Source organism: Columba livia, chromosome 7, assembly GCF_036013475.1.
Source record: "Columba livia isolate bColLiv1 breed racing homer chromosome 7, bColLiv1.pat.W.v2, whole genome shotgun sequence".
NCBI classification, from domain to species: domain Eukaryota; kingdom Metazoa; phylum Chordata; class Aves; order Columbiformes; family Columbidae; genus Columba; species Columba livia.
In genome coordinates this window covers 40061800-40078154 of record NC_088608.1, presented here as the reverse complement: position 1 = coordinate 40078154, position 16355 = coordinate 40061800, and the positions used below count along the sequence as shown (strand labels likewise).

The window sequence follows — 16355 nt, the reverse complement described above, 5'->3', positions numbered from 1 at the left end:
GCAGGGACTCATTTAAATCAGAAGTGAAACTACCATGAGATAACCTGCCAGAACAGTTTAAGAAAGTAAAAATTCTGCTGTTCCCTTGCCAAGACTGATCAACCGTCTTCCATGTGAAATACAAGTGGCAGACGACAGAAAAACAGAAAATGAAAGGAAACAAGTCTCATTTTCCTTCCCCCATTCGGCAAACACAAAATTCTCTTGAAATCTTACATTCATTCCAAATTTGCTCAGATCTCCCAAGCACAACAAGCAGAGGTTTGTCTCGCTGTCTCTAGCAACCTCTGGTTTGACAAGGACTAAACGGGAGACTGCGGCAGGAGAGCAAGAAAGAACATTGTCCATTGGGGCCGGCTCACACTTGAGAGCAATATCTTCTTGCTTTGTCATTCATGTCTTTATAAATGTACTTTATTTATCACATTTAATTATTATCCAGGTTAGGCACTTATTAAAAGCAGTAAGATTGAGATTTCAGAAACATTTGCTATCTGAATGTACAGCTGCTTCTAATGGATTGTTGAGAAGCCTTAAGTACACATGTAAGAATCTAAACCCAATACAGCGGCAGATGACACGTAAGAAGACTCTTGTAGATCCACAGAGCCCAGATTATTTTATCTTGTAATAAAAAGAGTCGCCGCAGAGCAAGACAAAATTCAGCAGCATAGGAGAGTTCCTTCATAAGGTAAAAATAAACACAACTTCCTCTCAAAATTGGATTTAATCTCCCTTCTAAGTCATCCAGAGCAGAAACACTCTGGTTTTTTTTTGCAGGTCAATCTCAGTTCAGCCAAAGAGGGGGAAAAAAAATTGGCTCAAAGTTTTCTAGAGCATCGGGCCAACATCAAGCTATTGAATTGAAAGGGCAAGCTCATTTGTAAAACCTTGAAGTCTGCTCGATAAGCAAACACCATAAAAGTTAATGCTCACATCTGCAGCGCTTCCTGCAGCTTTCATTTCGTGTGCCACGGGGCGGCTGCTCCGGCAATTCAAGCCACTGATGCCCCACGCAAACCACTCTGCAGTGTGGAACTGACTCTTAAGGGCAGAGTCTTCCTGCAAGATACAACTATAATTAAATAATTTGGATAAAACCCATAACACTTACAACACGGCTTTAAAATATAGTATATGACCGTGCTATAAGGATATCGTCTTGAAATTAAAATTGTTAAATCATGCAGAAAGGCACGTCCAAGACAGAAGTCAGAAAACCTTCTCGAGTGTTCTTTTTAATCTTCATCTATAAAGATTATTTCAACTGGAGTTTACTGTGGTCACTCCACCCAGATGTATTTCTGATCGGTTTTGTCCCTCTGCTCCCTCACATGCCGACTGCCCATTCGTGTTAGAGTCTTTTACAAAGAGGTTAAATGAACATGGAAAAAACAAGGAGAATTCAAATACTGGAGAACAGCCCATATGCAGGAGTGGTGCCCTCAAGGGGCTCATGAGGAATGGAAATTTCAGACAACACTTATATACATACATACCTGCCTATATAGTATTCTAAAAAGCACAGAGGACTATCACCTGTGACCCAAGGAACGGTCACTGAATCACAGAATCCCAGAATGTGAGGGACTGGAAGGGCCCTGGAAAGCTCATGCAGTGCAATTCCCCCCATGGAGCAGGAACACCCAGATGAGGTTACACAGGAAGGTGTCCAGGCGGGTTGGAATGTCTGCACAGAAGGAGACTCCACAACCTCCCTGGGCAGCCTGGGCCAGTGTTCTGTCACCCTTACTGAGAAGAAGTTTCTTCTCAAATTTAATGGAAACTGTGTTCTAGTTTGCACCCATTGCCCATTGTCCTGTCACTGGTTGTCACCCAGAAGAGCCTGGCTCCATCCTCCTGACACTCCCCCTTTCCATATTGATCCCCATGAATGAGTCCTCCCTCAGTCTCCTCTTGTCCAGCTCCAGAGCCCCAGCTCCCTCAGCCTTTCCTCACACGGGAGATGCTCCACTCCCTTCAGCATCTTGGTGGCTGCGCTGGACTCTCTCCAGCAGTTCCCTGTCCTGCTGGAACTGAGGGGCCACAACTGGACACAATATTCCAGGTGTGGTCTCCCCAGGGCAGAGCAGAGGGGCAGGAGAACCTCTCTGACCTACTGACCACCCTCTTCTAACCCACCTACCATTGGCCTTCCTGGCCACAAGGGCCCAGTGCTGGCTCATGGTCATCCTGCTGTGCCCAGGACCCCCAGGTCCCTTTCCCCTACACTGCTCTCTAATAGCTCATTCCCCAACTTATACTGGAACCTGGGGTTGTTCCTGCCCAGATGACAGACTCTACACTTGCCCTTGTTATATTTATTAAATTTTTCCCTGCCCAACTCTCCAGCCTGTCCAGGTATCTGGATGGCAGCACAGCCTCTGGCGTGTCAGCCACTCCTCCCAGCTCGGTGTCATCAGCAAACTTGCTGACAGTCACTCTATTCCCTCGTCCAAATCATTGATGAATATATTAAATAATACAGGCCCCAGTACTGACCCCTGAGGCACTGCACTAGATACAGGCCTCAACTGGACTCTGCCCCATTGACCACGACTCTCTGGCTTCTTCCCTTCAGCCAGTTCACAGTCACCTCACTACCCGGTCATCCAGACCGCACTCCCTCAGTTTAGCTGTGAGGATGCTGTGGAGACTGTGTCAAATGCTTTACTGAAATCGAGGTAGACCACGTCCACTGTCTTACCGTTCACCAATGCTACAAAACGACCTGACAAACTCCTAAGGAAAACTGTACAAAAAACAAAGCACAACTACCAAAACCTGAAGACGGGCTGGATAAACACGTTAAAAACATTACGAGGAATAGAAATCAATTGTCTGCTAAATTGTAAGATATCATAGTGTACAGGTTAAAAAAAGGAAAGCTAAAAGAACAGGAACCGCATATTCCATTAAAACAGATATTTCAGTGTGTGATTTGATATTTTTAGCAAAGTGACAAAAATGGGTTCTCCTGAGCACATGATAGGAGATTATTAATTTTTCCTTGCATGAGTCAGAAGGGCACAGCCAAGATTAACTTGCAAAACCAATACTGACTAAAGCCTTAGAAAAGTTGAAATAGCTATAAAATATTGTCTTCTTTTTGTAACTACAGCTTTGAACAATTAAAGATCAATGCAAAAAGGCTGTTGTGCCACCAGAGTTCAGAATTCCACCACTACAGAGCTCCAATTCAAACCTGAATTATCAGAAAGGTGCGATGAGTTGCTTTGACAACCGGAAAGCGCAGACGAACAAACGCACGCGTTAATTTATTTGTGCATAAAAAGTTATAACATATCCAAAATGCTGGCATCTGCTTTGGCAAAATCCAAACTCAACCATAAATATCCTGTTACTCTTGCCATGACTTGAGAGCAGTTGACTTCTCACAAGCCCTTGGAAAGGCTGAACCGCTCGCGCTCCGCTGTACAATGACAGGATGCAAGATATCGGGCCACAATCAACACACACGAAATTTCAACAACAAAGAAGATCCTGATTTGACTGAGAGACGGCAACATGCATTTTCCAAAAGGCAGTCAATGAGTTCGTTATTCTGGGATGCCGAGTTTTACTGCTATGTAAATATGCAATTAAAGAAAAATTGTATTTAGTCATTAACAGAGTGCTTTTTTCCTTACTAAAACTGGAATGGTGTCGAGCCAGCTAATAACAATATAGATATTTTGCATTGCAAAGTTAATGAAACAGTTCTATTTTTAAAGCAAACATGACCACGCTGAATTGCTGCCAAAACATTCCTGGGACTAGTTCTCAGAGGCAGAGGCCAAATCCTTCAACACGATACAGTTGAGACGAAGGACAAAGGACTGTACACTGAAAAACAAACCTACCTGAACTTCTATCTAAATTAACACCCCTGTGTGCCAAACATCTGTTACTTTTAGCCATTACTATCCCTACAGAAACCTACTTAGTGCTCGTGCTTCTCTCATGAAAGGGAAAAAATTGCATGCCAACACAATCCTAGTAACAAGTGTAATAGCGATCAGAAGCAAACCTGCGATCTTAAATAGTACGGTGTGAGAAAACAAAACCAAACCGACCTTCTGAAAGAAGAAAACCTGCAAGAAATAAGACTTACATGTAGTAACATTACAATCACGGGGGAACCAATCTCTTTTTTCAGAGGAAAAAGAACTGCCCTGAATCCAGTATCTGTTGGTTGTGATATATGTTCTTGAGGCAAGTGCTGCGCTAATATTTCATTGTAAAAGCTGTTAGAGGCTTCTTTTGAAATTGAAGCTTGCTCTCCATAAAGTATACTTGAAGTTAACTTAAATAACATTTACGTTAACTGGAATGACTAATGCTTTTGGTTGATGCACAGCTGAATTCACCCAAGGAACTGGTTTAAGTTTTTTACTATATACCCCAGACAGGGCTCAGCATTTTAATGGTTACAATTCTGCATTTATTAGAATAAACCAGACTGATCCACATGACTCAGTCACCAGAGTATCACTAGCAATCTAACTAGACAAAAGGATCTGTCATTTCTTTTGTAACAATCTCTGTGAAAATGCCATTTTTGCATTTTCTTGGAAAACTAATCCATGAATCATGCTTATCCTGCCTGAAAGGCAGCTCTGGTACTGCACAATGTGCATCCAGCAATTTAGCTTCAGTGTTAGAAGTGTAATTAAAAAGAAGTCTACCTCTTTTCACTTGGAAATACATATTTTGAAAGACAGCAAGCATCTGAAAGCAAACCTAAAATTGACTACAGTGCCTCATAATGCTGTGTGAAAAGTTATCTGCTAGTATATTGATTTCCATCACTCTCAGAATCAGTCAACAGTAACTCTGAAACAACCAAAAAAAAAGCATGTATGCAACAGCCTACAGTTGGAAGACTGTGTTAAAAAATAAAAACACAAGGACTCAACTCCACATCACACTTTTTCACTAGGATGGCTGACAGAATAAAATCACAGAGTCACAGAATCCCAGAATGTCAGGGGTTGGAAGGGACCTGGAAAGCTCATCCAGTGCAATCCCCCCATGGAGCAGGAACACCCAGATGAGGTTACACAGGAAGGTGTCCAGGCGGGTTGGAATGTCTGCACAGAAGGAGACTCCACAACCCCCTGGGCAGCCTGGGCCAGTGTTCTGTCACTCTTACTGAGAAGAAGTTTCTTCTCAAATTTAATGGAACCTCCTGTGTTCCAGTTTGCACCCATTACCCCTTGTCCTGTCACTGGTTGTCACCGAGAAGAGCCTGGCTCCATCCTCCTGACACTCCCCCTTTCCATATTGATCCCCATTAATGAGTCCCCCCTCAGTCTCCTCTTGTCCAGCTCCAGAGCCCCAGCTCCCTCAGCCTTTCCTCACACGGGAGATGCTCCACTCCCTTCAGCATCTTGGTGGCTGCGCTGGACTCTCTCCAGCAGTTCCCTGTCCTGCTGGAACTGAGGGGCCACAACTGGACACAATATTCCAGGTGTGGTCTCCCCAGGGCAGAGCAGAGGGGCAGGAGAACCTCTCTGACCTACTGACCACCCCCTTCTAACCCACCCCAGGAGCCACTGACTGCCAGATACAGTTTAATCAGAATGCAGCGATGAGAAAGTTGTCAGAAGCCACGAAACCCTCGCCCTCCAACCCACCGGGATTCGGGAGCACAATTAAAATGTCTCCAAGCTTTGCCTTCCAGAGCCGCCACACCAGGCTGCGGTGACTGAGTGGAGCACGGTGAAGGTCACGGGCACCATTCGCGCCACAGCCCGGCTGTGACTGCCCCCCAACACACACACCCGGCGGACAGCGCTTCACTAACACCCCTCTACCGGGAGAATGGCTGTGGACGCTGACACGGGAACGGCACCGGAGACCGTGCCCGCCATCCCCCGCACCCCAGCGCAGCCCGACGGGCACGGGTCGAGGGTCGCGGCCCTGGAGGGGTTAAAGCGCTCGCTAAACCTCTCCTGCGGGGACAGAGCCGCCCCGAACCCCGCTCACCGGCACCACTTACCCGCGCCGCGCTGCCTCCTCCCGCCGCCCAAGGCCGACGGGCGACGGCCCCGCATGTAATCAAGTGGCGCCCGAGGAAGCGCCTGGTGGCTTCCGCCCGGCTCCCCCCTCGGAACTACAGCCCCCGGCGGGCCCCGCGGCGCGCAGGGGCCGCCCCAGCCCACAATGCGCCGGGCCCCGCCACCCGCTGCGGCTCTGCCGGGGCTGGCGGCTCTGCCGCGCGGCTTCCCGGCCTCTGACCCCGAGCTCCGGCGGGTAGGAGCGGGCGCTGCCGCCCTGCGGGGGCTGCAGGGAGGGCCGGGGCCGGGGAATGGCGCACACCGAGCTCGGGGAGCGGCGCCGGGGCCGCCGCGCTGGCAGGAGCGCAGTGCCGACCCGGCCTAAACCGCTACCGGGGCGGGCAGGGGACGAGTCTAACGGAGCGAGCGGGGAGCTCCGGGGCCTGGTTCCGTCCCGTTCCGTTACTTCAGTGACGGCCGGAGGTTTAACCGGAGATCCACGGGGATCAAAGCCCCGCGGCAGCAGAACCGGAGCGACGCGCGGCAGTGGTACCTGCGCTTGGGCTCCGCAGCCCCGCGCTCCTCCTGCTCGTCAGGCTGTGTTTCTTTCTCCCCCGGCTCCCTGGGCTGTGTTCCTTTATCCCCCGGCTCCCTGGGCTGTGTTCCTTTCTCCCCCGGCTCGTCGGGCTGTGTTTCTTTCTCCCCCGGCTCGTCGGGCTGTGTTTCTTTCTCCCCCGGCTCGTCGGGCTGTGTTTCTTTCTCTTGCAGGCACGTCGGGCTGCGTTTCTTTTTCCCCCGGCTCGTCGGGCTGTGTTTTTTTTCTGCCCTGTATCCGAAGCTTTGGCCAAGCTGGGTGAAGGTGTCAGTTCAGCTGTGCAGGGCTGTCACTATTCGCCGCACAAAAAAACCCCAACCCTGTAATACAGAAAGAAAAATGTGGAAACGGGGAAAAGGTTTATGTATGGACACGATCCAAAACGGTATTGAAAATGAAAGCAATGTTAAACTACATGTGAAAAATAAAAATCTTGCATTTGCAAGGTCATTAGAACAAATGTGGATCGTGGACGTGTCTACCCCTTCAAACAAATCCTACAACAATTTGACTTCAGTGTATCAGTTATTGGGACTTTATTCTTCAGTTTAGCTTTGTGGTTTCATACTCCAAGCGATGGGGTAAATTATGTTGTGTAACGGAGCGCGGTGTCTTCTTTCCAGATTGGAGGAGGATGCTGTAGCCATCACAGCACTGGCCAGAATCTTGAAGCACCTGCATTTTTTTCCCTGCTCTGCCACATAATCCCTCAGTGAAGCTGGGTAAGTCAAGCCCTGACCTTCTGAAGGTGCCCAACACCTACTAAGGATCTCCTTTTGTCGCCATTATTCATCTTTAATAAGGAATTACAGTATTTCTTTAGGCACATTTTTCAGGGTAAAAATACTAGGGATTAGGAGTGCCTTGGATATTTGGCAGCGGATGGGGTGGTGGGAGCTTGTTAAGCTTTTCGAGTGTGTTCCCTTGATTAAATAGCATATATCATTTAAATTCAGGATGTAATCAAGCTTGATAAGCAAAATGATCAGTTTCCAATAGTACTCCACCTTTTTAAAGTTAACTTTCAAGCAATAATTACATACTAACGTGGAACTGCTGCTTGTAGCTGACTTTGCCACCAGGTAGGGTTCATCGTGGTAACAAGATTTGATTGTAGTTAAAGCAAATTAGCTAGTCCCGCTCTGTGCTTCAGCAGCTTTGATGTGTGTATTGGTCTTCTGTCTCCTCACTGCCCAAGCTTTCAAAGCATCAGACGTGAAGTCAGTCTGCTGGAAGGCTTTCAGAGAGGCTGCGCTGATCTGTGAGAGTTTAAATACTGGTTCTGTAGCCTAAGTAAAGCTAAAATTATCTAAATTTGTTTACTTTTCTATTTTTTATTTTTCTAATGCCAGGGATTAGTGAATCTGTTCCTTTTTACCTCCTGCACTTATGCAGTTAACTTGCAATTAAATTGTTTGTTCCAAAGATCTTTAAACCCATGAATCAAAAAGGAAAACTTGATTTGGAATGCACATTGCGTATCCTCAGTATGGAGTTTGAAATCCATGTACCGCTTAGAAGCTCAGTAGAGCAGGTTTTCCCAGAGCTGTAGTTTTGGGGGTTTTTGTGTGTGTTAACTGAGAGGAAGGCTTCACAGTTGCTGTTAAAGAGACTTGTATTTATCACAGGTTTATGTACAACCTTATCTTGCTACTTTGATTTTTCTAGGATAAATGGGTATATATGACTTTTCCCCTGATCGAAAGTGGTTCCATGTCTTGTTTGGTAAGTTTGTTTTTAAAGATCTTCGGCAGTTGTACCTTGTTACCCAGTTGTATCAAACTGTGAAAAAGTTGTGGCGAAATGTGTTGCTGGAGGGGATTTCCACAGCGCTGAGATGTTTAGACTCTGTTGTAACAAGTTTCCATGAAGGAGACTGTTTCGGGTCTCCTCTCTCCAGCTCTGCCATTCATGTGCTCTATGCTGATCCTTAACCTCTTGCTTGAATGACCTGTAGCAGAAAACGTTCTAAACTCCTGCTTATAGGGGCTATTTCTGAAGCTTTCCCACCGTGACATTTAATAAACAGCAGCTGCTCCACTGACATTCACTTGTTGCTGTTCTCAAGGACTGTTCCTGTATCCTGCGCACCCCAGTTGAACCCATCAGCCCAGAAGAGCTATCTCAGAGCAGCATCCATGAATGCCTGGTAAGGAGAAAATAGCAACATTGACTGGCAACATTAAACACAAAGCTGGGACATATTAGAAACAATCTCACTAGAGGGTGATGCTTAATATATTAACAGCAAAAATAACCAGAGTACTTTGGGACTTCCACTTTGGAAGGAGACCATAGATAACTGAGTGTTACTCTTAATCTTGTACCAGTTTAAATACAAAACACACGCACAAAAAAACAGTAACTCATAAAACTAAGTCTCAATGCGGTGGTAAAAGCACCAGCTTGAATGTTCTGGCTTGAGTACTTGATCTAAGCATTCTAATTATTGATATTTCTGCATTAATTTTAAACAGGTAAAGTTTAAAAATCACACAGTCATTTTGAGAACTGTTTTTCCTCACTGTTAGGCTGATTCTGATCTATCCTGGATTCCCCCATCTACAGGAAGGAATGACGTGTTATTTTGCTCTTCTAATGTCTCTCACTATGAACTCCAGCTGGAAATAGGTAACAAAAGTGTACCTTAAAGTATTTCTTGTTCCTGCAGATGCATGCTCTCAGCAGCTTCTTGTGAACTGCAGTAACTATTACATTTGTACAATGTATAATCAGCTGACTAGAACTATTCTTGTGTCTCCTCAGCTGAGAAAAGTGCAAAGCATTGCTCATATTTCAGTAATCATTTGTTTTATGATATAAGACAAATCAACAATTGCCTGAATTTCTGTCTTGATGTTTGTGCACATGCATGTCAGTTTTCTAAATCTGTGCTATGTGGACAGCAATACAACATTAAATAACATGGTGTCTTGTCACTTGGCTACCCAAATTGACCATCCTAAAGCTGCTTGCCCTGAATCCTACTGTGCACACACACGCCTGCTGAAGTGTTGTGCCTTTAGATGTGGAATAGAGACCGAAAAATGTTTTAACACCTTTAGTTGTTCTAAAAATAGCAGAGCTGTGCTTTAACTAATTTGCTGGATATATTTTGCTGCAACTACTTCAGTTCTTGACATTCTTAGAGAAGAGTTCGTGCTGCTACCAGTTGCAATTTCAGCACTGTACAATTAAATCTGAAGGAAATGATGTGGTGGACTGTTCTATTTTCCAATGTTAAGGTGGCCACTTCTGGTTTCAGGAAGGAGGTTCAACAATTTAACTTCAGTCTACCTTGCACGGCATACACCGACAGGCGCGCAAGTCGCTGTAAGGATCACAGACCTGGAAAATTGCTCTGAAGAGCACTTGAAAGCCTTACAGGTAAAGCAACAGCTTTTCTGCCCAAGTCTGGTGTAGATAGTGATGAATACGTACGAGGTTACCAAACAGAGACAGCCTTTGTGTTTGTACTGGGTCGTTTCTGTCAAGCTTTTCCTCCAAAGGAGTAGAAAATAAACACAAGGCAGCTGTAAATTAGAGAGTTGCTTTCTGAACAAAACAGTTGACAGGAGTTTTAGAAATACTTCTGTAATTGTAACTCTGCAAATAGCAACTTTGTATAAATGCACACAGGGAACAGATCTTTCTACCCGTTGCTGATGTAGTTAATGCTCTTAGTAAGGCTGTTGTCCTGTGGTTAACACATCCACTTTCATTTAATTCCATAGAATGAGGTGGTTTTATCCCACTTTTTCCAGCATCCCAACATAATGACGATTTGGACAGTGTTCACAGCTGGTAGTTGGCTTTGGGTCATCTCCCCGTTCATGGCCTATGGTAAGAACTGTTAGCTGCAATTCTGGAGTAGGAAAAAGGGCTGACACATTTAGGACTGTTTGTTCTATGAGAGGCTTTTCTTTAAGGATCTCCTGTCTTTTGAAACTTTCCCAAACCATTTGTTTAGAGAAATCTTCTGTACATGATCTTCCTGAAGATCATGAAGGCCTGATATTTGAACTGCATTAAATTGCACATAGTCCTCCTAACACCCGCCGTGTGAGGAATGGTAATTGGGGGATGTACGTGACTTCATACAACCTTGAATTTTGCCCACAGAAAACTTGTCTGGATTGAACACAAGTTTGACGTGGACTTTGAGCTAACAGAAGCATGACTTGAGCGGGATCTTTACCTGATGGACGCATCAGTTGCGTCCGTGTATCTGTTCTTAATGTACCACAGTCAATATAAAGATGAGAATGCCGCTCTTGATGAACACACGCAATGAAGCAAGCATAGACAAGTTATTTAGCAAGGCTTGTTAGGCTTAGCTAGGTTTTTTTCACTTCTAGGTTCGGCTAGACAGCTGCTGAAGACATACTTTCCTGAAGGAATGAGCGAAGCTTTGATAGGGAACATTCTGTTTGGTGCAATCAGAGGATTAAATTACATGCACCAGAACGGCTATATTCACAGGTAGGAGAATGCTGAGGGGTAAGAACCAGACTGCAGCGTCTAGTTTATTAAGCATTTATAGTTTAACTTCAAAACTCATTTTCAGCTCAAGTTTTGTTTCCTCCCTTTTTCTATATACCTTCTTATGTCAGACAGTGCAGAATCTAGAGGCCAGTATCTAGTGCAGTGCCTCAGGGGTCAGTACTGGGGCCAATATTATTCAATATATTCATTAACGATTTAGACGAGGGAATAGAGTGTACTATCAGCAAGTTTGCTGATGACACCAAGCTGGGAGGAGTGGCTGACACGCCAGAGGCTGTGCTGCCATCCAGAGACCTGGACAGGCTGGAGAGTTGGGCAGGGAATAACCTGATGAAATTTAACAAGGGCAAGTGTAGAGTCCTGCATCTGGGCAGGAACAACCCCAGGTTCCAGTATAGGTTGGGAAATTACATATTAGAGAGCAGTGTAGGGGAAAGGGACCTGGGGGTCCTGGTGGACAGCAGGATGAGCATGAGCCAGCACTGGGCCCTTGTGGCCAGGAAGGCCAATGGTACCTGGGGTGGATTAGAAGGGGGTGGTCAGTAGATCGAGAGAGGTCCTCTTTCCCCTCTACTCCGCCCTGGTGAGACCACATCTGGAATATTGTGTCCAGTTCTGGGCCCCTCAGTTCAAGAAGGACAGGGAACTGCTGGAGAGAGTCCAGCGCAGGGCAACGAAGATGATTAAGGGAGTGGAGCATCTCCCTTATGAAGAAAGGCTGAGGGAGCTGGGTCTCTTTAGTTTGGAGGAGACTGAGGGGGGACCTCATTAATGTTTATAAATATATAAAGGGTGAGTGCCATGAGGATGGAGCCAGGCTCTTCTCGGTGGCAAACAATGATAGGACAAGGGGTGATGGGATCAAGCCGGAACGCAAGAGGTTCCGCTTAAATTTGAGAAGAAACTTCTTCTCAGTGAGGGTGACAGAGCCTGGCCCAGGCTGCCCAGGGGGGTTGTGGAGTCTCCTTCTCTGGAGACATTCAAAACCCGCCTGGACATGTTCCTGTGCGACCTCACCTAGGCATTCCTGCTCCAGCAGGGGGATTGGACTAGATGATCTTCTGAGGTCCCTTCCAATCCCAAACATACTGTGATACTGTGTGAATAAATTATTTTTCAATCATACAGCAGAACAAAATTTGTAGAAGCTTAACAAGGACAGTATTCTTATATTATTTAAAGCCAGATGTTACAGGGATTCTACATCTGTCTGGCTTTGTCTCTTTGAAGCAGAAGAGAATCAGAAAGGGCTTCCTTACTTTACACCCTTTGCAGGGAAGGGGGGCCCTTCTCTACTTTCTGGCTCTACTCTCTTAGGGCTGTATTAAAAAACCAATTCATACCGAGTGAAGAACTTCCATGAAAATAATCTGCTAAACAGAACTGCACGCTAACATCTCACTATAAGTTAATGAAGTATGAAAGCCTTGCTACTCTAGTAGTGCTTTGAGTAATTCTTATAACTAAAATTTACCACTTTATGTTACAGGAATATTAAAGCTAGCCACATTCTGATTTCAGGGGATGGGCTGGTTTCTCTCTCTGGCTTAAACAACCTCTACAGCTTAGTTAACAATGGACAAAAGTCAAAGGTGGTATATGATTTCCCCCAGTTTAGTACGTCCGTGCTTCCTTGGCTGAGTCCTGAGCTACTGAGACAGGTTAGTGTAAATTACGCTTCACTTTTCCTATTCAAAGTTACTGGAAGTACTTCTAAGTTAAGTCTTTCTGTACGAGTGCAGTGGAAGCTGTTGAACTGCGACTTTTTAAAAGACACAGGTGTACTGAATTTGTAATTTTCCTAAAGAGAACTGGGTTTAAAGCTCTTGATAAGGTGGTGCTGTACTAAGGCTCTTTATATGACCTTCCTGGAAACTACTGTAGATCCTAAAGCTTTTATTTGGTACAACCATCAGATTTCTGAATACAGCCCAAAGATTCACAATTTCATTGCCTCAGTCCTATGCAGATCACAGGGTAATAGAATCTTGTCTTGAAACAGACACTTGTATTTCTGTGAGCGCTGCTCTATGGCATCAGTGATCCCATCAAGTTTTCTTTCACAGGACTTGTCTGGATATAACATGAAGTCTGACATTTACAGCGTGGGGATTACAGCATGTGAACTGGCCAACGGACACGTGCCATTTCAAGATATGCCACGCACTCAGGTATGATGCTAAACTCTCTGCTTCAAAACACTCTGAGCTTTATGTTTTACTTAGAGAAAGCCATGCTATTACTGCTGAAATGGTGACTGCTGCTTTTCAGATCAAATAATCCTTCCTTTTCTGGAGGTTCACACCTTGGCCTGAGTAGGTCGGGATAGCTGTTGAACTCTTATTCTGCTGTTCCTTTCCACTAGATGCTGCTGCAGAAGCTGAAAGGTCTCACGTATTGTCCGTGGGACATAAATACCTTTCCCCGTGGGGAATCCAGGATGAAGAACTCCCGATCAGGTGTTGATTCTGGGATCGATGAGAGCATGACACGCACAATGACCAGTGAAAGACTACAGATTCCCTTTTCCAAAACGTTTTCACCTGCTTTCCACAACTTGGTAGAGCTTTGCTTGCAACAAGACCCTGAGAAAAGGTAACCTTCTGGTCAAAACTAATTTTCCATCACTTCAATCTAAGACCAAGTGTAGCCCACAATTTAGGATACAGTAATTAGTTGAATACTGTTAAAGTCAGAATTTCCAACCAGAACGACTACGCAAAACACTAAACTTACCTTTGGTTTTTTAATTTAGGAATTATCTTGTCTGACAGAGCAACCACGTTTTTAAAGTCGTTTGACCCCTGAATTTTTTGTAATACGAATGTACTTTGTAACAAGTAAAATTAATTTTTAAACGTATACTCCATCCAAGAAAAGACAGAAATGTAAAGTATATCTTTTCAGTACTATGTCTTTTCTGAATAAGGCATTAAATTCCTTGTTTAACAGAAAAGTTAGTAGTGTCTTCACTACAAATTGAGGCATAGAATGTAGGAATTCTGTGCTGCTTTCCTCATGCTTTATGTTTGTCCCATGGAGGAAAAACCGCAGGGCTTAAATTGATTTGTCAGTCTGGCCCGTTTTCCAAAAGCAGTATTTTACTTTCCAAAACATAATTGTATTGTTCATTTTATGATCTAGGCCATCAGCAAGCAGTTTGCTTTCGCATACGTTCTTCAAACAGGTGAGTTTACCACATTTTGTTAAATGACACAGCCATAACCTAAGCAAGCCTCAAAAAATTAGAGCTGGATTACAACATAATTAAGTTAGCTTGAGCCAAAACCAGCTTGTAACAGCGTATCTGTTCCAGGCTACTTTTTTTTAACAATATGGTATCGATAGCATATAGGAAGTATAAGATTAATCTATTTCCCCTTTGATAAAATCGGTCTAATGGAACTGAAGTCAGCTTATTTAATAAGAATAAATGTTAGTATTCTTAATTTAAAGAAGAAGAAGAACTGCATAGCTAATTCAACTTACTCTAGAGTGAGGAAAGCTAAAGCCCTCATCTTGTTATTTTCAATATTGTAACAACCAAGAACACGCTCTGATTTCATGTGCTTTTAATGAAGGCAGATACAGGGTTATGTAGACTTGTATGCGCAGCCCTGTTTTAACTTTTCTTCTTTCTAGATAAAAGAACAAACACAGAATTCACTACTGTCTCTATTACCACCTCCTATTCAAAATAACAGATCAGAGTTTTTGGCACTGCCCTCGACAGCAGCTGGGACTGAACTTGGACGTATTGCTGCAAGGCAAGCTGATACAGACTGGGAATTCTAAATAAATACCAAACAATTATACCTCTCCTATGCTTCAAAGAAGGAAAATGTGATTTGTATTTGCTGCTTTAGTTTGTATGGTTAAAATACAATTAGACAAAGGTATACTTGAAAATGCCATCGCAGTGGCCAGATTTCATTAACTACTTCTTCAGCTGGATCACGGAGCGCAGCGTGCCTCACTTTCTGACCACAAGGAAAACTGTATATACAGAGTGGCTGAATACTTAGTTCCTTCCCTCCAAATATTTCTTAGCAAGAGTGTTCCTGCTGTCATCTTACTCTATGCTCTGTTTTCAGCTCACATTGCTGCAGTCCATGTGCCTTTCCGATTTCAGGCTTGGGTTTTGTCTGCGACCTGACTTAAACCATCTATTTGTCTTTTCATTATCACCCCAATTATTTTAGTAAGGAGAAATCCTCCACTTCCATGTCTAAATTTGAAGCTGCACAAATTAGTTGCTTATGCAAATGACTGTTTCTCTTTTCACACATCCCAAAAGGCATCTTCTCACTCGACATGCTGTCATTTTTCATGCAGTTTTAATACTGCGTGTTTCCCGAAGAAGTTAAGCTGCTTGAAAATGTGAGATATACTCTTGCATTTGTCTACATTCCTAGTACAAATTTGTGCTTTCGCATCTCCATTTATTATTGCACCATCTTAGCAAGTAATCTGAGGACCTCTTACTATGCAAAGTAAGTCTCAAGTTATAACAGGTACGGGTTAATTTTGAAGAATCATATTCTAAAGTTACTGTACATATTTTTATTTATACTGTATTGCTGTTCACCACAAGAACTTAATAATGTTTTCTTAAAAGAACAGGCAACGTGCATTAAGCTTCACTGGCACTGCTGCTGGCAAACAAGCCACACTTGAATTCTCATGGACAGATTCAGCCATAACAAGAACCTAATCAACCCCTGGGATCCTGGTGAATTTACCTGTTCTATGTTACATGAAAACCTGCCTTTCTTCTCCCTACAATTCATCTCTCATACTGTACCAGGCAACTCAAGCTGAAGAAAAGCAGCTTCTTTTTCAAATTGGCTGCATATTCTCATCACGTTTTAGCAAAAGTTGTGTCCCAAAGCCGCTAGTGCTTTACTGATGTAAGTTCTGGTTGTAGTAAAAAAAAATGTATAAATAGATGTTGAATGGCTGCGTTTTAAATTTTCAATATAATCAACATTCCACATTAAGTCTTCGAGGCTTCTGAACCCGTTAGTAACCAACTGCTCCTGTTCTGCCAGCAGCTTCACTACAGAGACTTGAAGACCAAATGAGCAAAACACAAGCCTGAGACAAACGTAAAATTCTAAATGGCCACATTAAAGTATTAACAGAAAGTTGATTCTACTCATCATGCTGTGAAGAGAGCTCTATATTTCAAAACCAAATACGTGACACTTAAGATTAAAAACCTTTCAATAAACTTACCCTGTGTCTGTTTG

At 43.9% G+C, this 16355-nt stretch overlaps 2 protein-coding genes across 18 annotated transcripts in view; one reads left to right on the top strand and one right to left on the bottom strand.

The window, feature by feature from the left end:
- TRAK2 (trafficking kinesin protein 2) overlaps positions 1–7194 on the bottom strand; it is a 29619-nt gene extending 22425 nt beyond the window's left edge. For 8 of the 10 annotated variants that reach the window (XM_065069511.1, XM_065069513.1, XM_065069514.1 and 5 more), the window contains exon 1: positions 6005–6149. The gene's annotated coding sequence lies outside the window, so the exon portion shown is untranslated. Of the gene's footprint in view, positions 1–936; positions 1073–6004; positions 6150–6555 lie in introns of those variants that run through there. The other 2 variants (XM_065069508.1, XM_065069509.1) reach the window with 2 other exon arrangements.
- On the top strand, positions 6118–16340 carry STRADB (STE20 related adaptor beta). Of its 8 annotated transcripts, none has more exons than XM_065069560.1 (13): positions 6118–6258; positions 7221–7319; positions 8266–8322; positions 8666–8746; positions 9166–9228; positions 9863–9984; positions 10362–10440; positions 10956–11079; positions 12593–12764; positions 13170–13274; positions 13469–13698; positions 14248–14290; positions 14746–16340. In XM_065069560.1, exons 4-13 carry the CDS (start codon positions 8740–8742, stop codon positions 14896–14898), a joined length of 1098 nt encoding a protein of 365 aa, XP_064925632.1. In that variant the 5' UTR covers positions 6118–6258; positions 7221–7319; positions 8266–8322; positions 8666–8739; the 3' UTR covers positions 14899–16340. The 8 variants fall into 8 exon arrangements, with proteins under 8 accessions (XP_064925632.1, XP_064925629.1, XP_064925628.1 ...); XM_065069557.1 differs by having other exon boundaries at positions 9129–9228; positions 14808–16340; XM_065069556.1 differs by having other exon boundaries at positions 6119–6258; positions 9129–9228; positions 10332–10440; positions 14808–16340.
- Positions 16341–16355: the final 15 nt, after the last annotated feature.

Bases quoted from the DNA above. Each gene is read 5' to 3' on its own strand.
- STRADB (XM_065069553.1), top strand. From the start codon at position 8,281: ATGACTTTTCCCCTGATCGAAAGTGGTTCCATGTCTTGTTTG. The intron at 8,747-9,128 runs GTAAGGAGAAAA...CCTCACTGTTAG, and splicing joins GCAGCATCCATGAATGCCTG to GCTGATTCTGATCTATCCTG. The intron at 11,080-12,592 runs GTAGGAGAATGC...TTTATGTTACAG, and splicing joins CAGAACGGCTATATTCACAG to GAATATTAAAGCTAGCCACA.